Source organism: Acomys minous, assembly GCF_964271855.1.
Source record: "Acomys minous genome assembly, chromosome: 12".
Lineage (NCBI taxonomy): Eukaryota > Metazoa > Chordata > Mammalia > Rodentia > Muridae > Acomys > Acomys minous.
In genome coordinates this window covers 13,234,895-13,258,711 of record NC_140493.1, presented here as the reverse complement: position 1 = coordinate 13,258,711, position 23,817 = coordinate 13,234,895, and the positions used below count along the sequence as shown (strand labels likewise).

At 47.6% G+C, this 23,817-nt stretch overlaps 2 protein-coding genes and 1 long non-coding RNA gene across 9 annotated transcripts in view; 1 reads left to right on the top strand and 2 right to left on the bottom strand.

Annotated features, from left to right (window-relative positions):
- The window catches only part of SHANK3 (SH3 and multiple ankyrin repeat domains 3), a 62,298-nt gene that overhangs the window by 3,331 nt on the left and 35,150 nt on the right, over positions 1-23,817 (top strand). For all 3 annotated transcript variants that reach the window (XM_084802914.1, XM_084802913.1, XM_084802915.1), the window contains exons 4-11: positions 199-270; positions 1,827-1,935; positions 2,021-2,172; positions 2,265-2,432; positions 2,522-2,638; positions 3,284-3,361; positions 4,930-4,996; positions 20,768-21,044. In XM_084802914.1, coding sequence (XP_084659040.1) covers positions 199-270; positions 1,827-1,935; positions 2,021-2,172; positions 2,265-2,432; positions 2,522-2,638; positions 3,284-3,361; positions 4,930-4,996; positions 20,768-21,044 — 1,040 coding nt within the window. The remainder of the gene's footprint in view (positions 1-198; positions 271-1,826; positions 1,936-2,020; positions 2,173-2,264; positions 2,433-2,521; positions 2,639-3,283; positions 3,362-4,929; positions 4,997-20,767; positions 21,045-23,817) is intronic.
- The window catches only part of LOC311609692, a 572,880-nt gene continuing 556,145 nt past the window's right edge, over positions 7,083-23,817 (bottom strand). The window contains exon 2 of the long non-coding RNA XR_014783469.1: positions 7,083-9,439. This is a non-coding gene — a long non-coding RNA (uncharacterized lncRNA). The remainder of the gene's footprint in view (positions 9,440-23,817) is intronic.
- On the bottom strand, positions 7,083-23,817 carry LOC311609686 (uncharacterized protein). 5 transcript variants are annotated; one of them, XR_014783465.1, is made up of 4 exons: positions 22,689-23,704; positions 14,442-14,533; positions 12,032-12,155; positions 7,083-11,735 (listed from the first exon to the last, which is right to left on the bottom strand). XR_014783465.1 is itself a non-coding variant. In XM_084802960.1 (4 exons), exon 1 carries the CDS (start codon positions 23,796-23,798, stop codon positions 23,418-23,420), a length of 381 nt encoding a protein of 126 aa, XP_084659086.1. In that variant the 5' UTR covers positions 23,799-23,817; the 3' UTR covers positions 7,083-11,735; positions 12,032-12,155; positions 22,689-22,930; positions 23,365-23,417. The 5 variants fall into 5 exon arrangements, 4 of the variants coding, with proteins under 4 accessions (XP_084659086.1, XP_084659085.1, XP_084659087.1 ...); XM_084802960.1 differs by lacking the exon at positions 14,442-14,533 and having other exon boundaries at positions 22,689-22,930; positions 23,365-23,817; XM_084802959.1 differs by lacking the exon at positions 14,442-14,533 and having other exon boundaries at positions 22,689-23,817.

Genomic DNA, 23,817 nt, shown 5'->3' with positions numbered 1-23,817 from the left:
GGGTTGTCAGTAGCTGTCCATTCGTGTCTGTCCACTTTGTTAAGTGTGTGTCTGGGACTTGTATGGCTGTGTTGCAGTGAAAGTGTGGGCGCGCGCAGGAGGGTGGTGAGCAGTGAGCAGCGCGCGGGGTGGTGGCCATCACTTGCTCACTGGACCCGTGTGGGGTGTCTTCTCTCTACCTTTTCTTTATCTGAGCAGTTTCGATACAAGAGGAGAGTCTATGCCCAGAATCTCATCGATGACAAGCAGTTTGCGAAGCTGCACACCAAGGTAAAGTGGCAGTCACCGGAGGGGACGCCCCGTCACCACCTGCCCCATTTGGTCCAGGTTGTTTCCCTTGAAGTGGGTCTCAGGACCTGGTCTGGGGACTGGTCACAGGCTCTCTGCCCATGACCGATCCAGTGACAGATTCCAGTTACATCAGATTTTTTTTTGCTGAGGTAGGGGTGAGAGCCTTGTTAGAAGCTGGGGCATGGGGAAGCAAGTAAACGTTTAGTGTGTTGGGTTCGAGGGCAAGTGGTCCAGTGCTCAGTGATCCCTGGTAACAAGGAACACACAATAAGATACCTTATTTCACAAGGCGGAGGCGTTGAGTCCACCGGCTGCGACTGCCCAGTGAAGGTGGCCCAGATCTGTTCTGACTAGGTAGGCCTTGTGGCCTGGGTACACCTGTACTGTGTCTTTTCTTCTGGGACCTACTCCCAGGTAGTCTCGAGTCCGTTTGCTTTTTTTTTTTTTTTTTGAGGAGGTACTATACTCCTCTGGGTGTCCGGGGAGCAAGGTGGGTGTCATCACCCTTTTCCAAATGAGCCAGCTCCACGGGCCAATAGGAATTTGCCTGTGGGATACTTCGCTGATGGTCTCTGGAGTTTAGGAAAAGGTCTTGGTGACCCTCCCTAGGGCCCTAGATCCTCAGGGTTTTGTGTCAAACTTTGCTGCAGCTCCAGGGCGGATGACAATCAGTGGTCCTGGCTCTGGGCAGAGACCATGCCAGGGAGGTCTCTGTCTCCCTCCACTGGCCCTTGTGTGACCCTGCCACCCTGGGTTCTCTAGGTCTTATCTCAGGTGCCCATGAGAAGAGCCACTTACTTTTCAGTAAGTCTTGTTTGTTTTTAGGACGAGGCTGAGCTCCTCATTGGAGCCCTGTCCTCTTGCTTGCCTGGGGTCCAGCTGTGTCCATCCTCCGTATGTTACCTTAGGGCTGGCTAACTGTGTTCCTGGAGAATTTGCATAGTTTCACCACCCTGACCCATGACACTGGTCCATGAAGTGCCCTTTCCTGTCTATGATAAATGCGGTTTCTAGATGCCTGGGCTGAGGTACATTGTCCTATGTGCCTGGCATCTGTGCCACCACCAGACAAGGCTGGTGAGGCTTTGCTGGGTGAAAGGACAGAAGGCAGTCATGACATAGGAGCTCCAAGGGGTCTACCGTGGAACGTTGCAGGAGCTGGTAAGACAGGCCAGAGGAATCAGACTAGGCTTGTTAGTATTTGGCTCCTGTCAGAATGGACTCAGTTGGGGCAGGGGTGTCTGTGGTTAGGGTGACCTGGCTGTGATGAGAGTGGCCCGGCTCAGGCTGGCGGCTCTTGTGGGTCTGCAAAGAAGGGCTTTGAAAACACACGGGGCTGACCAAGCTGGACTGAGACTTAAGGTAAGAGTTATGGGGTTGAGGGAGGATGAGCAGGCTTGGTGACAGGTTAGACAGGTTGGGGTTAGGGACAGTGTGTGCTTCACAGGTGATCTGAAGGCTTGCTGGAGGAAGGGGGTGATGGTAAGAGGACCATGGCTGTGGCATCCAGCTGACTGGGATGGCTGGTGTTCTAGGCAAACCTGAAGAAGTTCATGGACTATGTCCAGCTGCACAGCACAGACAAGGTGGCCCGCCTGCTGGACAAGGGGCTGGACCCCAATTTCCATGACCCTGACTCAGGAGGTGAGGAGAAGAGCAGGGAGGGGATTGTTTTTTTTTTTTTTTTGAGTGGCTGGAACCCTAACCTTTATTTATCTTCAAACTCAAGAGTGCCCTTTGAGCCTTGCGGCCCAGTTGGACAGCGCCACTGACCTCCTGAAGGTTCTTCGCAATGGCGGTGCTCACCTGGACTTCCGGACCCGAGATGGGCTAACAGCTGTCCACTGTGCCACCCGCCAGCGGAATGCAGGGGCATTGACGGTTAGTGAGGGCAGGACCCTGGTCTGGAGGGACTTGCAGCCTCATGCGGAAAAGCTGGGCTTGGCATGGATTCTGAGGTGCCTTCCCCTTAGACCCTTCTGGACCTGGGGGCTTCACCTGACTACAAGGACAGCCGCGGCCTGACACCCCTGTACCATAGTGCCCTAGGGGGCGGGGACGCCCTCTGCTGTGAGCTGCTTCTCCATGATCATGCACAGCTGGGGACCACTGATGAGAATGGTTGGCAAGAAATCCATCAGGTGAGCCAGGGGGTCCAGGCCGGGTCCAGGCTCTATGCAGGTGGTCCCAGCCTCTGCCCGGGATGCTTTAGTATCTCTCTTCTCCTCAGGCCTGCCGCTTTGGACATGTGCAGCACTTGGAACACTTGCTGTTCTACGGGGCCAACATGGGTGCCCAGAATGCCTCGGGAAACACAGCCTTGCACATCTGTGCCCTCTACAACCAGGTATGCATCTTTGAGTCTCGCCCCTCTGTGGGTCCATTTGCAGTTTCTGTGTGTGGTGAAGTGTGACCACATGTGTGTATGTGCCTGCACACAGATGACTGTACACCCTAGCTTGTGTGACACTCCATGCGTATATTCTGTGCTCAGTCTGGTTACTGGTGGTGGTTACTGGGTGGCCTTCTTAAACACATCTGTTCTCTGAACACATATGTGCCAATATGTCCACATGCATGTTCTTTTCTTTTTTAGATTTATTTATTTACTTATTTGTTAGGTATACAATGCTCTGCATACATGTATACCTGCATGAGAGAAGAGGGCACCTGGCCTCATTATAGATGGTTGTGAGCCACCGTGTGGCTTCTGGGAATTGAACTCAGGACCTTTGGAAGAGCAGACGGTGCTCTTAACCCCTGAGCCATCTCTCCAGTCCTGCATGTATGTTCTTAACAACTAGCTCTCAGATGAGAGCTACTTATAAATTTCTAGCTAACCTAGGTATGCACCGAACAGATGTGAGTCTGTGTGTGTGTGTGTGTGTGTGTGTGTGTGTGTGTGTGTGTATGTGTGTGGTTCTTGTGTACCTGCCATGGTCTGTCCATGCCTCTCCTGCTGCCCAGTGTAATTGCTGCTGCCTCCCAACAGGAGAGCTGTGCTCGTGTCCTGCTTTTTCGTGGTGCCAACAAAGACGTCCGCAATTACAACAGCCAGACAGCCTTCCAGGTATAGAGGTGGAGGCCGACTGTGTGTGTGTGTGTGTGTGTGTGTGTGTGTGTGTGTGTGTGTGTGTAGGCATTTGTTTCCTGTTGCCACTTGACTCTGAACCTTGATTCTTCCGCAGAGGGTAAGAAGGGAACACTTGCCCCAGGGCTGCTACAGATTGTGGAGTTGTGAGTGGGCTAGTGTGGTGGCCAGAATTTGAGGGAGTGTGTTGGTGTGGTGGTTCCCTTTACCCTCCTTCCATGGATTAGCATCATGTGACTCCAGGACTTTGGGGAAGAACCAAATAGAGAAGACAGAAAGACAGGTGTGGTGGGCCTGATTCCCCAGAAGCAGACAGGAGGAATACAGAGGATGAAGCTGAGATGTATGTGATCTCTACTATACCTGACTTGACCCAGTTTATATTTCTGAGCCGTTTGTCTGCCAGGCTGGCTGGCACAGGACAACCAGGGAGGCATCATCTCTGTGGCCTGGAGCTTTGGAGGAGTTAAGGGTATCGTGGAATTTTTTGGACCATGAAAGCAGTAGAGAAGGGTGTGACTATTATTCCTTTTTTTGTTTGTTTGTTTTGTTTGTTTTTTTTTCCTTTTTGTCTAGACGGGGTTTCTCTGTGTAGCCCTGCCTATTCTGGACTTGCTTTGTAGACCAGGCTGGCCTCGAACTCACAGAGATCCTTCTGCTTCTACCCCCAAGTGCTGGGATTGCAGGAGTGTGCCATTGCACCCAGCATGTGTCTTTTTTTTTGGTTTTTTGAGACAGTGTAGCCTTGGCTGTCCTGGACTTTGTAGACCAGGCTGGCTTCGAACTCACAGCGATCCACCTGCCTCTGCTTCCCGAGTGCTGGGATTAAAGGCGTGCACTTCCACACCCGGGCTTGTCTATTATTCTTTTTTGTTTTTTATTTTTTATTTTTTTTATTTTTTATTTTTGGTTTTTCGAGACAGGGTCTCTCTGTGTTAGCCTTGGCTGTCCTGGACTCGCTTTGTAGACCAGGCTGGCCTCGAACTCACAGCCATCCGCCTGCCTCTGCCTCCCGAGTGCTGGGATTAAAGGTGTGCGCCACCACGCCCGGGCTTGTCTATTATTCTTAATGGGAGCCCAGGCCCCTGAGAATGTCAGAAAGGCAAGCTGCTATGGTCGTGTCTGGCAGTGTGAGGCAGAGGTTGAAGATTTGGGGATGTCTGGAAGTAGATATATCAGGGCCAATTAGCTGGCCAGGTTTGCGGACATAGGTAGGAAGAATAAGGATTGAAAAGCTGTGGGGCCATGTTGGAGACAGGAATCGTGCCTGCACATAGCGGCAGAGTAGAAGTTCTACTGGTGTGACCAGACCTGTTCCTGTTTTAACTCTAAGCCTTGTGTCCCAGAAGCACCTTGGATTTAGGTAGCTAATGGCAATGGGCCAACCCTAATTACTGGTACCCTTGTCTTTTGTCTGTAAGAAGTGATGTCTCAGTAGACATTTGACTGTTGTGACTTGAGGGAAGAGTGGCTTTGGGAGCATCTGGGGTAGGGGTCAGATCCGGGGTTGCTGAGCTTCCGTTCACTTCTTAATTCCTTTCTCCCAGGTGGCCATTATCGCAGGGAACTTTGAGCTCGCTGAGGTAATCAAGACCCACAAAGACTCGGATGTCGGTGAGTCCTGCCCACTCGGAGGCCCTTACTGAACGCGCTTTGGTTGTCATTAGCAGTGGGGGGGGGGTGTAACAAGGCCCCCATATGGTTCCAAGACAGCTGTCTGCTAACGACCCTCGCAGACATGGGGAATGTGGTGAGAAAGGGCCTGTGTGAACTGGACAGAATTCTTGGTCAGGGCCTGGAGCAGGTCTGGGCTGTGGGCTGGGATAGCACTGGGCCAAACAGTTGACATTTAGATCAGGGTCTGTGGTTCCCACTGGGTGCTAGGAAGGATTGTCAGGGACTATGGGGTGGCAGATCTCACTCCAGCCTGGAACGTGATGGTGTTTAGCTTCCTATGGCTTTCAGTGGGACAAGATCTCATGAACCCACCCGAGGAGAAAACAAACAAAACAAAACACCAAACCACAGTGGTGAGGGTGAGGACTGAGGTGGGAATAGGCTTGTGGCTGGCTACTTGGCCAGCGGGTTTGAGCTCCCAGCAGGCAGTGCTTAAAAAAAGACTTGGCATATGTATAAGCCTCAGAAGGAGGGCCAGAGCCGCATGTATAGCTTTAGCTCCAAGACAGGCAGGCGGAAGGGTTCAGCTTATGCTTCCATGCACGTGGTGTGTGTGTGTGTGTGTGTGTGTGTGTGTGTGTGTGTGTGTGTGTGTGTTTGTTTCTGGAGCCAGGCTGGTTCATCCCGGGTACAGGTGACTAAATCTGCAGGGTACCGTGGGCCTGCCCTCCAGTAGAGGGTAGCTGTCTGACTGCAACAAAGCCTTCTAGCCATGGGGATCCCTTCATGTTCCGGGTAGGCTTCTCTGCCTGTGATTCTTTCTGGAACACGGAGCCCCAGGCTCCTCTTTCTTCTGTGAGTGTTACTTGTAGCGTCCCCATTTCTTGTTAAAGTTTGCAGTGACGCTGGGGCCTCAAAGGGCTGGGGGCTCACATTAAGGTTACAATGTTCCCTGGTTCCATGTCAGTCTGGCTTGTGGGGGTGGTGGTGGTGGTGGGGGTTCATCTTTGGATGGGGTTAAGATTACTGTAAGTTTTATGTTTAGGGCTCTTGAGTTGCGCTCTCTGCTAATAAATAGGATTAGTTATAAGCTCCTTGAACCTTGCAAGGTGGCTCCATGGTAGTGGTTGAACTGAGGGCGGGTGGCCTCCCCAAGAGAGCCTACCGCAGCACTGCTGAGTGACTTCATGATCTGTGGTACAAAGCTGGGCTCGGGTTCAGGGAGAAAGAGCAGGGCATAGTTTTGGGGTTGATATAGGGGCAAGAGACAGGTACAGTTTGCTTGGGGCTGACAGCGTTAGAGTTGTATTTCTGGGATCCCCCTGCCTGTGGATGTTCAGATGTTAATCAGGATGTTATGGCAGCCTGATTGTCTAGTCTCGAGAGAACTGCTGACAACAGCAGTGCTTTCCTTCGTCATAAGTGAAATATAGTGTCTTACAGCTATGGTATCTTCTTTTCGCCTTGGTCTTCTATAGCATTTGATCCTGGAAGGGCCTGGGTCCTAGGAAGTGGCCTGTTTGTAACTGATTTTTCACGGGATGAGGAGCTTGTATAATATCTAGGATGAGATGAAGAAATATTCCTCTGAGCTGGGTGTGGTGGCGCATGCCTGTAATCCCAGCACTTGGGAGGCAGAGGCAGGTGGATCACTGTGAGTTTGAGGCCAGCCTGGTCTACAAAGTGAGTCCAGGACAGCCACAGCTATACAGAGAAACTCTGTCTTGAAAAAAAAAAACCAAACCAAACCGAAACAAAACAAACAACCCACCAAAAAACATAAAACTGAGAGACAGAGAGAGACAGAGAGAGAGAGACAGAGAGACAGAGATAGATAAATATTCTTCTGCCCTTTATCCTACGATTCTGAGGGTCACAAGCTAAAGCTCACTGTCCATTTTACCCAAGTGTGCTTGCTCGTTTGAGGTTAGGCACATCATTGCTGGGTAGAGTGGGCATCTGTATCATCTGGTCCTGATGCAGGCATCTGCTCTTATAGCTCTATAGCTCTATGCCATCACACATTTTGATGTCTCTCCTTGTTAGGTTTCTATTGTGGTAAAACGTCATGACCCAAAGCAACTCGGGCAAGAAATGGTTTATTTCAGCTTACATGTTCCAATCACAGTCCATCATGAGGGGAACAACAACAACAACAACAAAAACAACAACAATAATAATAATAGATAATAATAGCAGCAGCCCCATAGATTTGCCTATAGGCCAATTTGATGGGGGCACTTTCTTAATTAAAGTTTCCTTTTCCTAGCTGCCCCTGGCTTGTATAAAACTGACAAAAAACTTGCCAGTATATAACCAGTTGTCCCTGTGTAGGATGATATGGTCATGAGATTTAGTATGAACCTTCTTATCTCGGTTCACCTTCCCAATATCGTTTTGTGAAGCTCATTATTGGGCTTTTTTTACAGAGAAGGAAACCAAAACTCAGCAGATTGATGACAAAACCTAACCTTAGACCTGGGGACTCAGGTCTGGGTTACCCACTGCCCTCTGCACATATTCACTCCAAGGATAGTTCTTAAGTGACAGTTGTGAGCGACTGTGCCTCACTCTGGCCTCTGAGCAGATGCCCACACACAGGAAGGTTGTATGTAACTCTCTGCCTAGTCATCCTCCACGTCGGTAGTGTCTGGTAGGCGCTCATGTCGTGCTCCAAGAGTCAGGACACTTCCTTGAGTCCTTGGGTGGGACTCTGTCCTGTCAGTGGCTTTCTCTGCTTCCGGTTGCTGTCCGTAGGCTATCCTCTTTCAAGCAACCTCCTACGCATACAAAAACATTCCATGTCTGTATGTTCTTATGGAATGTCTCTCTTACGTTTTTGGTAAGTGCCTCGGGAAATGCTTCTCACATGATGATGTTCTGATGATGTCACCTGGAGCGCTTGTGCAGTGTAGGTTCTAATGATGTCACCTGGAGCGCTTGTGCAGTGTAGGTTCTGAGTCTGGGCCTGCGTGGGGCCTGAGCTTCTGCACTGGTCATCAACTCAAGGTGAAGCCTGCTCTGCTAGTCCTGGCTCTACTCTTTTTTTTTTTCTTTATCAAGACAGGGTCTCCTGTGTTAGCCTTGGCTGTCCTAGACTCACTTTGTACACTAGGCTGGCCTCGAACTCACAGCGATGTGCCTGCCTCTGCCTCCTGAGTGCGGGGATTAAAGGTGTGCGCCACCACGGCCTGGCTCTCTACTCTTTTTATAATGGGTATAGACAAGCCTGGCAGGTAGTACTGCAGGCCCAAGCCTGCCCACAGTATAGTTGTATTTAAATGAAGGGGAAAACGTTTCTTGCCTAAAATTGACTTTTACTGTCAATCTGGTGGCATTTCTTACCTTTGCAGTATTGTACTCGGGTTTTGTTGAATCCCAAAATGTTTTCATTTCAAAGAATACCTCAGATATATTAGGCAATTTTTCTGTGTTACTCTCTTCTGCTAACCTGTCAGCTGAGAACATAATTTCTCTTTGCATTTACCTGTTATTGCTGTTTCATATTAATGGAATTATAGTATGGCCCTTTGTGTTTAGCTTCCTTTATTCGTTATCTTTTTGAGCCTCACCTGCCTCGAAAGATTACTTCACTCCATTCTGTCTTAAGGCTAAAAAACATCCTATTGTCTTTATGCATGGCATTTAGGTTATCCATCCATCTGTTGTTGGATATATAGGCTGTTTCTACTTTAAAGTGTGTGTGTGTGTGTGTGTGTGTGTGTGTGTGTGTGTGTGTGTGCATTCATGTGCACACCTGCCTGCTTCTCTGTATGTGCATCACATGCATACAGGTGCCCTTGGGGGCCAGAAGAGGGTATCCGATCCTCTGGAGCTAGACATGGTTATGAGCTGCTCAGTGTGTAGGTCCTGGGAACCAAACCCATGTCCCTGTGCAAGAGCAGTATCCACTCTTTTCTTTTCTTTTTTCTTTTTTTTTTGGTTTTTCAAAACGGTTTCTGGCTGTTCTGGAATTAGCTCTGTAGACCAGGCTGGTCTCAGAGATCCACCTGCCTGGAGCTCTGGGATCAAAAGTGTGCGCCACGACCACCTGGCTGAACAGTATTCACTCCTAGCAGCTGGGCTGTCATTTCAGCTGGTTTCTAATGTATGAATATTTCTGTCACACCACATGTTTGTACATGTATCTATAAGAACACTTATTTACACTTCTTTTGGGTTTATCCCTAGGAGTGGAGTTGCTAGGTCATACAGTAGACCTTACAGTTTTGAAGAGTTTTAAAAACCTGTTTTCCACCAAACTTCTATCAGCTGTTTATGAGCATCTAGCACCCTTACATTCTTCCCAGTGCTTCTCTGTGTAGCCGTGGCTGTCCTGGACTCACTTTTTGTAGACCAGGCTGGTCTCCAACTCACAGAGATCCGCCTGCCTCTGCCTCCTGAGTGCCGGGTTTAAAGGTGTGCGCCACCACGCCTGGCCTTTTTTTTTTTTTTTAATTGTAGTTATCCTGTTGGATATGGTGTGGTATTTCATTGTGGCTTTGTGGTTCCCTAATGCCCAATGACATTAAGCTTATTTTCACGAGTCTGTTGTTCATTTGTGTGTCTTTGGAGAAAGCCTTTGCTCACTTAATTTTTTTTTTATTATTGTTGAACTATAATCATTCTTTATATGCTTTGAGAATATAAAGAATGTAGGGCCGGCAAGGTGGCTTGGTGGGTAAAGGTGCTTACTGTTAAGCCTGGCAACTAGATTTCAATCCCTGGGAAACCCATGTGGTGGGAGGAGAGAGCTGACTCCTTCAGGACCTTCGTGTGTGGGCCATGGTGCATACATGTGTTCATTTACATACACACACACATACACACACATACACACACATACACACACATACACACATACACACACATACACACACATACACACACATACATACACATACACACACATACACACACATACACACACACACACACACACACAGAGAAATAAACAGATGTAACAAATGAAAAGTATAGGGTTTCACGTAGCTCAGGATAGTGTTGAATTTGGTGTGTAGCCCAGGCTGGCCTCAAACTTTTGATAATTCTTCTGCCTTGGCCTTTGAGTTCAGGGAAGAGCTACTACCATGCACTGCTTTGCTTTGAATTCTGGTGTCAGGTGATCTCCTGCCTCAGCCTCTTGAGTAGCAGGGATTATAGGCTCTTATCATAAAAACAACAACTGCTTTCTATTAGGGGTGTTTTTGTTGTTGTTGTTGTTGTTTTGTTTTGTTTTGTTTTCCTTCAAGGCAGGGTTTCTCTGAATAGTCTTGGCTGTCCTGGACTCACTTTGTAGACCAGGCTGGCCCCGAACTCACAGCGATCCGCCTGCCTCTGCCTTCCGAGTCCTGGGATTAAAGGCGTGCGCCACCACCGCCCAGCTGTGTTTTGTTTTTTGAGACAGTGGTTCTCTATGTAAGTCCTGGCTGTCCTAGAACTTGCTTTGTAGAACAGGGTGGCCTCAGACTCATAGAGAACTCCCAAGTGCTGGGATTAAAGACATATACCACCATACCTGGTATTTTTTTTTTTTTTTAACAAAAACAGTTATCCACTTTGACCAGAACTTGCGCATAAGTGTCACCATAATATGTCATGACTAGATGTCTTTGATGCAAATCAAACTGTTAAGTTGTTGAAGATTAACTGGTTGGTGGTGGTGGCGCACGCCTTTAATCCCAGGACTCAGGAGGCAGGGGCAGGTGGATCTCTGTGAGTTTGAAGCCAGCCTGGTCTACAGAGCAAGTCCCAGGACAGCCAGGGCTACACAACGAAACTCTGTCTCAAAAAAAAAAAAAAAGTTGAAGATTTTTGTTGTCGGTCTCATTGTTGTCGCTAGCATAGAGTTGATGGCTGTGGAGATACATTTGACAAGAATATGACACACTGGAGCATTATGATGACTATCAGGATGACTATCAGGCAGATGTCCAAGCCTGGAGTATGTCCTTAGCCCAGCATCCCACCTACCAAAATAATATGCGCAATTTTTTTTTTATAAGACAGTGCCTTTCTACATCCTGGACCTCGTTCTGTAGACCAGGCTGGCGTCCAGCTCACAGAGACTGCCCTGCTTCTGCCTCTGAGTGCTGTGATTAAAGGTGCGCGCCACCTTGCCTGGCTCAAAATAGCGTTTCTCTAGAACGAAAGCCTAGCAAAGGTGAGTCATCAGAGCAAACGACATCAGTCAGAGTCTAGAAAGAGGTAGCCAAGATTTCTGGGCTTGAGCTCAAGCCGTGTGTCCTGGCTTGCATCTTGAATGCCGGTACTCCTGGCACTGGGGAGATAGCTGACCTCCCCTGGTGGCCAGCACTCAGGGCTAGGGCTAGCCTCTGGAATTGCATCAAGGACTCTATCTCTTTCCAGCTTCGGGGTTTCAGGAACGGAGCAATTCTTATTCTTAGTGATTCTGAGTTGGGAAGTGGGAAATAATTCAACTGGAGGGATACAGGAAATCATCACCCAGTTCAGTCTGTAGATAATAAACAGTAGTGATACAGTTCTAAAACAGTAAGCGGGCCAACAGTCTCAGAACAGTGCACTGCAGTTTTCTGTGAAGCGTAATTTTCTTCTCCGTAGCCACGTCAGTCTCTTGGCCCTTATCCTACTTACAAACATAGCCAGCAAGGTCTGGGACACAGCTGCGTCGGTAGGCGGCCTCTTTGCTGGTGATACAGTGTTCCGGGGTGAACGATAAGGCAGCCACAGCTGAGCACACCTGGAACCCAGCATTCTGGAAGTAAAGACACAACCGGAAGTTCAAAGTCATCCTCAGGGAAAGAGAGCTTGAGGCTAGCCTGGGCTACACGAAACTGTCTCCTGGCAACAACAATAAGAACCCAACAACATGTTTAGTAAGAAAAGTAGTTAACCTCAGGGGAGGCCCTTCATGAGTTTGGTTTGCTGGAATGTTTGACGAGGAGCCTCCTTTTGAACTTGTAAAAATCTTGCAAAGGTTCAGAAATGAAATCAGGACAAATTTCAGACTTCCCCTGCAGTAATTAGTTGCTTTTTAGGTCTTTCAAATACCTATAGGTTTCTTTTACACATAGTAAGGCTTGGGACAGCTCTTGCAGGTTGGCATTCTACGGAGGCTCTCACGTCACACCGTAATCAAAGCCGTGGCGGTAGAGTCAGTTTTTCCAATTGTACTCTGTTAAAAAAAAAAACAGAATCGTTTTCTTATTGAACGTGTGCAGATAATTTTATGACCATATAATAAAAATATCTGTTCTTAACTTTTCCAGTGCTGAAGGACCAGGTAGGGAAAAGAAGCAAATATTTCAGTTTCAATTTTTAGAAAGTAACCAGTAGGCCACAGATAGTGTACAAGAAAAGGGAAACATATTACCTTAAATCTAGAATGTTAAAATGAAAAATTCAAATAAACATAAAATCATCCACCTTATCTTTTTTTTAAAAACTTTATTTTAAAAGTTGAAAAAAAATCCAGATGATAGTGGCACATGCCTTTAACCCCAGCACTCAGGAGGCAAAGACTGGTGGATCTCTGTGAGTTTGAAGCCAGCCTGATCTACAGATCAAGTTCTATGATAGCCAGGGTTACACAGAGAATCCCTGTCTTAAAAAAGCAGAAAAAAAAAATTAAAAATCATACACTAAAATTAACCAGACTCAGAAACCTCATTAGTTTTTTTAGTCTTGTGTCATCATTTCTTTTTCTCTTTGTTTATTATTTTGAGACAGGGTCTTGCTCTGCATCCTGGAAGGTCTGGACCTCACCCTGTAGTCAAGGCTGGTCTTGCACTTACGGGGATCCTCTTGCCTCAGCCGGGGTTACAGGCACACCTCCCTAATTCTTCTGTGCTTGGACTTGGCTAGTGGTCGCCCTAACCCACCGGTGTTTCTTCTACCTCTTCTTTAGTCTGTTTTTCTTCTCCTCTCTCCTTTCTTCTCTCTCTCTCCTTCTCTCCCCTTCGCTTTTTCTTTTTCTTTTTCTCCTCTTCTGGCTCCACCTCTTCTCAGTGTTACTATGTTGCCCAGGCTGGCCCTGAACTCCTGCGTTCGCACAGTCCTCTGGACTTGTGACTCCAAACGCATGCCACCATCTTTGGCTTTCATTTCTTCATTACAACTCTTATCCGAGAACTTATTCTTTTTTTTTTTTTTTTTCCCCCGAGACAGGATCCCTCTGTATAGCCTTGGCTGTCCTGGACTTGCTTTGTAGTCCATGCTGGCCTCGACCTCACAGGGATCCACCTGCCTCTGCCTCCCTAGGGCTGGGATTAAAGGCGTGCGCCACCACCGCCCGGCCCGAGAACTTATTCTTATCCAAGCAAATGGACACCTATATTCCATACTACTTGTCCAACAATATCTTTGAAGGAGAAGTAATTTTGGGCTACAGCTAGTTGCACATACTGTTAGAGAAGAATGACAATGGCCGGGCGTGGTGGCGCAAGCCTTTAATCCCAGCACTCGGGAGGCAGAGGCAGGTGGATCGCTGTGAGTTCGAGGCCAGCCTGGTCTACAGAGTGAGTCCAGGACAGCCAAGGCTACACAGAGAAACCCTGTCTCGAAAAACAAAACAAAACAAAAAAACCCCAAAAACAAAACAAAACAAACAAACAAACAAAAAAAAAAAAGGAGGAGGAGGAGGAGGAGAATACCTGTGCTTGGCAAGATGAAAGTCAGCTATGGGGTCGGCAGACGAGGGATTGGGTTACTTCCTGTGGCTTACAAGAGTTTAGCACAACCAGACTTAATGACTGATATGACTATGTCAAGATAGGCCAAATTTCTAATAATTTCATACACTTTTAGGATGTTTGTTTGTATCAGGAACGTATGTGAAAATACAGTTAAATTTTGGTACCTGGGGAGTGTATGCCTGTAGTCCTAGTACTCTGAAGGGTGTCATAGGATAATAAATTTGGGGCCAGCTTGGGCAATATAGGAATTTCCTGTCCTTACCTCCAGCCCCACCCCAAAAGGAGACTTAGTATTAACTTAGGTGACAATGTTTTCATATAATTTAATACATCAAACAAGCTTAATTAATTTAGTATATCTTCAATATTACAGGGGCCTTTCTGGATTGTCCCAAATTTAGGATTAAAAATCAATGTAGGAGCCAGGCATGGTGCCACAGGTCTTTAATCCCAGCACTTGAGAGGCAGAGGCAGGCAGATCTTTGTGAGTTCCTGGCCAGCCTGGGCTACACAGTGAGACAACCAACCAACCAACCCCAAACCAAACAAAACCCCAAAATTACCTAGTGTACTCTGAATTCAGTAACATATTTTTCTTTTGTCTTCAGGTCTGGTTGACCAGTAACATGGGTGACAAACACAGAAGGGATGGCTTTCAATAGATTTCTAGCTTTTTCTAGTTCAACCTAGCAACATGTTTAGATTACAGGGGAGATCAGGTTGAAACTTTGAGAAAGGCAAACTGCTTTTTATTTAGACAGGAATACCTTTATTTATTTTTGAGCTCAAGACTTTGAATGAAGTCTAACAGTGGTTAAAAAGCAGGCTGGAAAGCTTGATTGTTGTAGATGCTGTAATTCTGGAGGTAGAGATAGGAAGAAGAGAGAGTGAGGCTAGCCTGGGCTTTGAAGGGAGACACAGAGACAGACAGACAGACAGACAGACACACACGGCCTGTTGTGGTTTCCAAGCTGTTAATTTTTCTTAGAGTCCTGGTTGCTGGATTGAAATAACCTATTATTTCCTGTCTTCCTGGCAATTTCCTACTGTGATCTTTTCATTAAACCCATCCCAAAGACTCCCTACAGGACTCTAGACAGTTTTTTATTTCAACTTCAGAAGTTGAGATAATAATAATAATAATAAAAAAATACAACTCAAAATACTCTCAAAACCAGAGAATTTCACACAAACTTAAGAGCACAAGAGGGTTCTGAGTGAGGACCACAGGGCTCAGCAGGTGACTGCCCCTGTTTGTGTGTGGCTCCAGTAAGATCTCTGTTTCTTCTTTACACTAGATCTGATAAAAGAAAAACTCAAGTATTCTGTAACTCATGAACAGAGGGGCATGTATCAGTCTGCCAGCAGGAGAAGGGAGAAAGTTTAAGGTATTTGTGGGAGCAAGGCAAGAGGTACAGTTTTGATTGGCTAGAAGTTCTTGGTGTTGTCTAACTGCTGCAGTTTCTGGCGTCAGTTCACGGTCGACACTCGATGTGGGTTTGTCCAGGGGGGATGTGAAGATCTAGCGTCACCACAGCTAATGGAATCTGAATAACTTTTCCCCCTCCTACCAGCCACTGAGTTTTCTTCTAAGTTTCACAGGTTCAGCTTTTTTATTTAGGTCACTGATCAACTGTAACTTAGTTTTTGTGTGTTCTGAGAGTTGAGAATCTGTTTTCGTGTGGATCTTTGGTTGTTTGGCAGTATTTCTTGAAGCAAGTTTTCTTCTTTCATTGATTATTCATTGCTGGTGTGTAGAAACGAGCTGGTCTTGTACCAACTTTGCTGTATTTGCTTATCAGCTTTCATGGTGGATTATTGGGATTTTTCTATATATAGGATTATTCTGTCTGCAAGTGGAAATTAATTGACCTTCTTTTCTAATTTGGATGTATTCCATTTCTCTCTCTACCTTTTTTTTTTTTCTGTCTTTCTGGTGCAGTCTCACTACATAGCCTTGGCTGGCCTCAAACTCCTGAGGGCTGTGATTAGAAGCGTGTGTCACCAAGCCCAGCTTTATTCGATTTTGTTGCCTAAGTGCTCTAGTGAAAACTTCTCTACTATCCTGAATCACAGAAAGGAAGTAGGCATCTTGGTGCTACCTCTCATATCAGAGGAAAGTTTTTTAGTCTTTCACCATTGAGTGTGATGTTAGCTGTGGATTATAGATGAAGGCCCCTTAACATATTGACTAAGTTTCTTTTTTTTCTTTTCTTTTCTTTTCTGTTTGTTTTAGACAAGGTTTCTCTGTGTAGCCTGGGCTGTCCTGGACTTTGTAGACCAGGCTGGCCTCGAACTCACAGCGATCCACCTGCCTCTGCCTCCTGAGTGCTGGGATTAAAGGCGTGCGCCACCACCACCCGGCCTAAGTTTCTTTCTGTTAATAGTTTTCTGATGTTTTATCATTAAAGGGTGTTGGAGTCCAGCAGGTGATTTTCATGCATCAGCTCAAACAGTGATGTTGGCTTTTCTCTTTGTCCTAGTGACATAATACATTGGCTACTGAAGTTTTCCGCTGTATCTTTGGAAAGCTTTATCTAGGCGGGTAGCAGTCTTAGGCGCTACTTTTTAACCTATTTTTTTTTTTTTTAAAGATTTATTTATTTATTTATTATGTATACAGCGCTCTGCCTGCATGTACATCTGCTGACTGTGAGCCACCATGTGGTTGCTGGGAATTGAACTCATGACCTCTGGAAGAGCAGACAGTGCTCTTAACCACTGAGCCATCTCTCCAGCTCCCTTTTTAACCTATTTTAATTTGGATTTCTTATGCCTCTTCCTTTCTTCCTTCTCCACCCCTTATCCCTCCTAATATCTTCCAACCCCCCCAACACAAGGTAGGAGAGAAAGGTTAGTGGGGATAGGGGTGGAATTCTCTTTACTATTTCTGGCTTGTTAGGGTCGCCGGGTTCTTTGCATCTGTACCACTCTCAGTTGTCATGTTATCCAGCTGACCAGCATCCAGCAAACCAACATTCTTCTTCCTTCTCCGACTGTCTCCTCCTCGGAGTGTTTCTCCAAGCCTCTCTCTTTCTCCTTCTGGGCTTTGGCCTTTTTTATCTTCTCAGAGTCCTCAGGATTAAGTCAACTGCAGCTAGCAAAGACCAAGCCCCTCTCTGAGCTGGATGAGGCTGTTATCATCAGCTGGCAAAGACCACGCCCTTGCACGAGGCAATCATAGTTAACAGCTGTGGATACACTAAGGCAGCCCCATATCCCACACTTGGGATTAAAACAAAAACATGTTTACATAACAAAACTGAGTTTTTTAAAGAAGCCAAAACTTCCACTACAATCAATCAGTAATACAGAGTCAGTTGGAAATTGTTTCCTTCTTCCCTGCTTCTTTGGAAGAGTTTGAGAAGGACAGATGTTGACTCTTAAGTGCTTGTAGTAATGCCATTTCTTATCACTTTTCTGATGTTGGTAGAATGACTGTGATTTCTCGGTCAGTTTCTTTGCTTGTTTTGGGTCTGTTTGGATTTTCTATTTCTTCTAGGGTCAGTTTTTGTAGTTTGTGAATTTATCTGATTTGGTGGCAAATGATTATTATAATGCCGTTTTGTATTTTATTTCTGAAAGATTGGTAATAACACCCTCAAACAATAGTTCTCAACCTGTGGGTCACAACCCCTTTATGGGGGTCAATTGATCCATTCACAGGAGTCTCCTAAACCATCGCCATTTCAGCTGTTTACATTATGATACATAGCAGTAGTGAAATTACAGTTATGAAGTAGCAATGAAAATAATTTTATGGTTAGGGTCACCACAACATGAGAAACTATATTTAGGGGCCACAGCATTGGGGAAGTTGAGAGCTACTTCCCTAAATCATTTCTGATTTTTTGTTTGTTTGTTTTGGTTTTTTTGAGACAGGGTTTCTCTGTGTAGCCTTGGCTGTCCTGGACTTGCTTTGTAGACCAGTCTGGCCTCAAACTCACATCAATCCGACTGTCTCTGCCTCCCGAGTGCTGGAATTAAAGGCGTGTGCCACCATGCCTGGCTCAATCATTTCTGATTTGAGCTTTCTTTTCCCATATTCTTTTTTAAAAAGTCAGTCTGGCTAAAAGCATGTTGACTTCTCGGCTTATTTTATTTTATTTATGTTTATGGAGATTTTGCCTGCATGTATGCGCATCATGTAACTGCCTGCTGTCAGCAAAAGTCAGAAGAGGACTTTGTGACTTCCTGGAACTCAACTTATAGATGGCTGTAAGCTACCATGTGGGTCCTGGGAGTTGAATCCAGGTCCTCGGCAAGAGTAACAAGTGCTCCTAATAATTGCTGAGCCCGTCTATCTCCCTCACACACTTCTTTTTTTTTTTTTTTTAAAGGGTTATTTCTCTATGAACTTGACTGTTCTGAGACTCACTATGTAGACCAGGCTGGCTTCTAACTCATAGAGATCCAAGTGCCCATGCCTCCAGTGCTGGGCTCAAAGGTGTGAGCCACTGTGCCTATGCTGTGCTGACGCTTTTGTTGTTGTTGAGAAAACGTTTCATTATGATGCACTGGGTGCTTTGAACGTGCATGTGTCTTCCTGCCTTTGCTTCCCCGGTGCTGAGATTATAGACATGTGGTACTATAGCTGGGTCTTTCTACTTTTCTCTCTCTCTCTCTCTCTTTTTTAGTTCTGGGGATGGAACTTGACACTTGGGTATGCTAGACAAACTACCACCGAACTACATCCCAGGTGTTTGCTACTTAAAAGTACTGTTGTTGCTGGCTGCAGTGATGCATGCCCGTAATCCCAGCACTCAGGGAGGCAGAGGCAGGTAGATCTCTATGAGTTTGAGGCCATCCTGGTCTACAAAGAGAGTCCAAGACAGCTAAAGCTACACAGAGAAACCCTGTCTCCTAAAAAAAAAAAAAAAAGACTGCTGTTTCTTATTTAAATAAGTACTATCTATTTAATATGTTTTGCTTTTATGTTCTTTGGTGCCTATATGTTTACAATTGTTACTCTTCTTGATGGATTGACTTTCTTACTGTCTTTCTGACTATTGTTACTTTTATACATTTTTTTTTTTGGTGTGGGTGTTTGTGTCTGCATGCCTGTGTGCATGTGTGTTTGCATGCCTATATAGGCCTGAGGTCAACTTCCAGTGGTGTTCCTTGGCAGCCATGCTGAACCTTGCTTGTTGAAGACATGGTTTCACCCTGGAATGGCTTGCTGATAGATTAGGCAGGCTGTTCACTGAGCGCCCCCCCCCCAACCCCCCAGGGATCTTTTGACTTGGCCTCCTAAGCTCTGGGATAACTGCATGCAGCGGCACTCACTTTATGTGGGTGCTGGGTTTCGAACTCGGGTCTTCACGCTTGTATGTCAAGCACTTTACTGTATGAGCTATCTTCGTAGGCTTACGTTTTGTTTCTCTTAAAGTTTATTTAGTCTGATATTAATATGGCTATTCAACTCTTTTGGTTACTGTTTACACGAGCTGTTGTTGTGGCTGTTATTTGAAGTATTCTAACTTTAGCCAGGCATTGGGGCCTTTATTCCCACCTCTTGGGAAACAAAGGTAGGCAGATCTCTCTGGATTTGAGGCCAGCCTCGTGTTCCAGGACAGCCAGAGCTACATAGTAAGACCCTGTCTTACAACAAACCAAACCAACCAAACAGCAAACAAAACTATTCTAACTTTCAATATATTTATGCCTTTGGACCCAAAGTGTTTCTCTTCTAAACAACATACAGTTCAGTATCTCATTATCTGTTCTTAAAATAAAGTTTTATTGGAACATAGGTGAACCCGCTTGTTTGCGTACTATTTGTGGCAGGGTTTGGGACATGGTGATGGAGACTCTGTGGCGTGCAGAGCCTGAAATAATTACTAATTCATTTTAGGATGTTTATTGACTCTGGTCTCGAATGCTTTTTTAGTTTTTAGTTTCCCTGGCTACAGTCAATAGTATGTAGTCTCACATTAGCAGTTGTCTGATGAAATTTGCCACAGGTATCCTGCTCCATCCTGAAGCTTGTAAAATGGGCAGCTCTGATAACAGATCTGGGTATTCCTCAGCTGGCTGAGAGGAGGAGCAAACTTCTATCTGTAAAGCTAGGGTTGGAGGCAGCGTGCCTGTGATGTGGTTGTGTGGTCGTCCAGTGGCGACTTCACTAATGTGTTAACTGTTCTGATTTCCTGGGATCAGGGCACTTCCAAGAACACATTTTAGATGGTGTGTGTGTATGTATGTATGTATGTATGTATGTATGTATGTATGTATGTATGTATATATGTATGTGTAAATCCATACTATGCAGGTAGGCAAGTATATGTGTATGTTGAAGCCAGAAGTCAACCTTGGGTATTTTTCCTCGAGTTACCCGCCTTGATTTTGGAGACAGGGTCTCTCACTAGGGCTTAGGGCTTGCTGATTTTGTTATGCAGCGTGCCTCAGGGATCTATTTGTCTTCACACCCCCAAGGCTGGGATTACAAGTACATGCCAACATACCTGGCTTTTTAAAAAAAATTTACTTATTTATTGTATATGAGTACTTTATCTGCAGAAGAGGGCGCCAGATCACATTGTAGATGGTTGGGATCCACCGTGTGGTTGCTGGGAATTGAACTCAGGGCCTCTGGAAGAGCAGGTGGCGCTCTTAACCACTGAGCCATCTCTCCAAATTACCTGGCTTTTTTTTTTTTTTAATTTTTAAAATTGAGTGCTGGGGATTGAACTCAGGTCCTCAGTTTTGCACAGGAAACACTTTAATACTAATCTTCTAGCCCAGTATTTTAGTTTAAAAAGATCAATTGCTTTACTCAAAGAACTACAGGCAACTGGGGCATCCTGGGAGTGGAGAGAAACAGTCTTCCCTAGAGAAGAGGACACTCATTGGTGATCTATTACAAATGGTCAGCCCTGAAATAACCAATTAATTATATGTACCAAGCAGGTTATATTTAGGCATGTATATGTATATACATATATGAATGTAGTAACAATGAAAAGAGGCCATGAACTTGAATATTGGATGGTTTGGAGGGAAGGAAAGGAAAGGAGAAATGTAATTATAAAATCTCAAAAAAAAAAAAAAATCCATCAGTCTCTAGTCTTTACTCTCACCCCGTCTGCTCTAGTTCCATTCAGGGAAACCCCCAGCTATGCAAAGCGACGTCGTCTGGCTGGCCCGAGTGGCTTGGTATCTCCTCGACCCTTACAGCGCTCAGCCAGTGATATCAACCTGAAAGGCGACGCCCAGCCGGCAGCTTCTCCTGGGCCCACTCTCAGAAGCCTCCCTCATCAACTGCTGTTGCAGCGGCTTCAGGAGGAGAGAGACCACCGTGACAGGGACGGTGAGCAGGAAAAGGACCCCGGTGGCCCCTCAGCGGCCAGGGGCAGCCACAACAAGATCAGGTAGGAGGGCATAGGAGGAGTCTGGAGGGGTCAGGGTGGATGGAGAACTGTGACAAGCCAGAGCCGAAAGGCAGGGAGAGGTAGTTCGTGGTCCCTGCGCGTGCTGTGCAGTCGTCAAGGTCTGGGGCTTGAGGTGGAGCCCCTGGGGGGAGGTTTTGACCTCTGCTGGGGTTTGGCTTGCTCGCTCGGAGGAGAGCTGCAGCTGAGGGAGTTTTGGGTGGAGAGGGTATATAGTCCAGCTTGTGGCTGGGAGGCTCACTGCAGCATGAAAACTGGTGGTAAATTGGTTAGAAATGTCTCTCTGTGTAGGCTCAAAGCCTACAGGTGAGAGTTACAGTCGGCCACGCCCCCCTGGCCCCTCCCCCCCCCCCAACCCTGGCTCAGCCCTGTATCCTTACAGTACTTTTTAACCTCCCTCCTGAGTCCTGGGGACCCCGAGAAACTAGGATATTTGCAGTACTGACTTCCCTGTAGCTTAAGCAGCATAGAACGGAGTCTCTAAACTCTGTAGGCTTAAGGGTGTCCACTGTGGGGCTCCTCCCCAGCACAATGCAAGGTGGTTCCTTTGAGAAGCCCTCTGGAGAGCCTGTGACGGGTAGTCTTCTTGGCCCCTCGTGCCCTTTCTGTGCCAACCACTGGTTGTAGCATTAAATCCCCCCTCCTCCCCCCCCCCACTCCCCCCACCCGTGAGGTCAGGAGCTCGCTCTCTCTCTTGCTCTGCCGTTTCTTCAGAGCCAGGTATATAGAAGGTGTTTGGGAGCCTGCTGGATGGAAGTGTTACATAAGCAGCGTGTTGTTTTCACAGTGTCAGCTGGCTCTCACAGCCCTCTGGGCTGGTGTACCACTGGGCTGAGCAGCCAGATGCTGGTCACGCAGTTAACGTCTACACTTAGGCTGGTGTCTGTTAATACCATTGTCCAGGCTGGGGTCCTGACCTCTACCCCCCTACCCCCCCCCCCACCAGGTTGGGTCAGAGACTTGTTGAAAGTCACAGACAGTAGGAATCAGCTTACCTGGGCACAGGTGTTTGGTAGAAGAAGGTAGCCTGCTGGAGGCTTTTTGCCCTCTGCTTGGTTAAGTGGCCTGATTTCCATGCTGTAGATATTGGACCCCCGCCCCGCCCCCCCGCCCCCCCCACCCTCCCCCCACCCCAGGGTTGTCTGTTTGGTTCCAAACCACAGTTCTCCCGGGACACTTTTGCGTCGCCCCTTGGGTTTTCTAAGAATTGAACGGGTTGGTGGCTGAAAGAATTGCGTTCTAGGAGCATGTCGCAGTTTGCCAGAAGGGCTGCTTGTGAGTGGAACTGTGTGTCTACCACTGGTCCCTTGCATTTGTGTTTGTTTACACTTGGAACTGGCACAGAATAAACTCCCCTACTCTGGGGTCTGTAGCTCATCTGCTCTTTGGGAGGGCAGAATTATTTCTTCCCCGCATTTGTTAGGTGGCTGGAACGCTAGATATATGTGCGTGCGTGTGTGCGTGCGTGCGTGTGTGTACATATGTGTGCCGCTTGCCTCTGGCTCCCTTTCCTCCACCAACTCTCCTGACAGCAGTGGTGCTGATTGGTTCTGAGGAGGTAGCTGGGCTCGGGGGCTGAGAAGCACTTAAGATGAGTTGTGTGTGATGCAGGTTAAAGGGGCTTACCTGGTGTGACGGTGGTCTGCCAGTTAGGATGTGGCAGAGCATGTTGGTGCACTGAGAAGGAAGTGACCCTCAGGCAGAGGTTACCAGTTGTTAAGACAAAAACAAACAAACAAACAAATCCGGTGGTATTCATGGACCCTGGCAGGGCTGCAGTGGCTCCTTGTTGCTCCCTGTTGGCTGAGCCTGGCATGGAGCCCAGAAATATGGTCTGCAGGTTCTGGCCCCCCGCACCACAGTGGCGCCTACAAGGGCAAATTGGAAGCCCAGTCAGTAACTTAATCTCTGGCCAAAAGGGCAGGGTTACAGTTGTTTAGGTGGTGGGAGCAGTGTAGCATATCTCTAAGTCTCAGAGGAGCCTGGTCATTGGCGGAGCAGGTGAATTTGGCCTGTTTGGGCAGTAGGGAACCCAAGCAGTTTTTTTGGACAGAAAGGAAATCAAGCCCTCAGACTCCAAACCTAAGCCCGAGAACTGGTATGGGGATGGTGGTCATCGTAGAATGAACATGGTCCTAGGAGCAGGTGTCTAAGACCAGAGGAGACAAGCCCCGAGGCAGGAGAATTGGGGCGCCCAGTGCATGCTGTTGATGGTCAGGGCGTGAGGAGGCCAGACCGCTGCGCCCCGCCTGCCCTTCCCTGGTGCCCGAAGCCTCGGTGCCAGCCCTTCTCCAGCTCCTACCTGACAGTTCTGCCCGCCGTCCCCCGTGCGCCCACCTCCTAGCCCTCGTCGTTTCAGTCCAGCCGTCCGTGTGGGGTCTGCGGGGGGCACCGCGGACTCGGGGCGCGCCGGCCGCCGCCGCCCGCAGAGGGAGGAGCTGGCGGAGGAGGCGGGGCGCGGAGCGGCCGTGGCATGGAGCGAGCCCGGCGCGCCCGGGAGCGCAGCCCCGCGGCCCCCGAGCCCTGAGCGGGCGCGGCTCGTGCGCTGGCGGGAGCGGGCCGGGCGCGGCGGCGCGGCCCATGGAGCGGCCCCGGGCCGGGCCCCCGGCGGGCGGGCGGGCGGCGGGCGGGCGGTGGGCGCTGCGGCGGCGGTTGCGGTGAGGCCGGCGGCGGGGCCGGGCCGTGCGCCATGGAGGCCCCGGGCGCCGGCTTCGCGTGCCCGCTGCCCCCCGGCATCGCGTCCGTCACCTACGTG

What these genes read in the sequence shown, in the direction of transcription:
- LOC311609686 (XM_084802959.1), bottom strand. Translation starts at nt 23,798, where the DNA reads ATGCCGGGGGGCAGCGGGCACGCGAAGCCGGCGCCCGGGGCCTCCATG.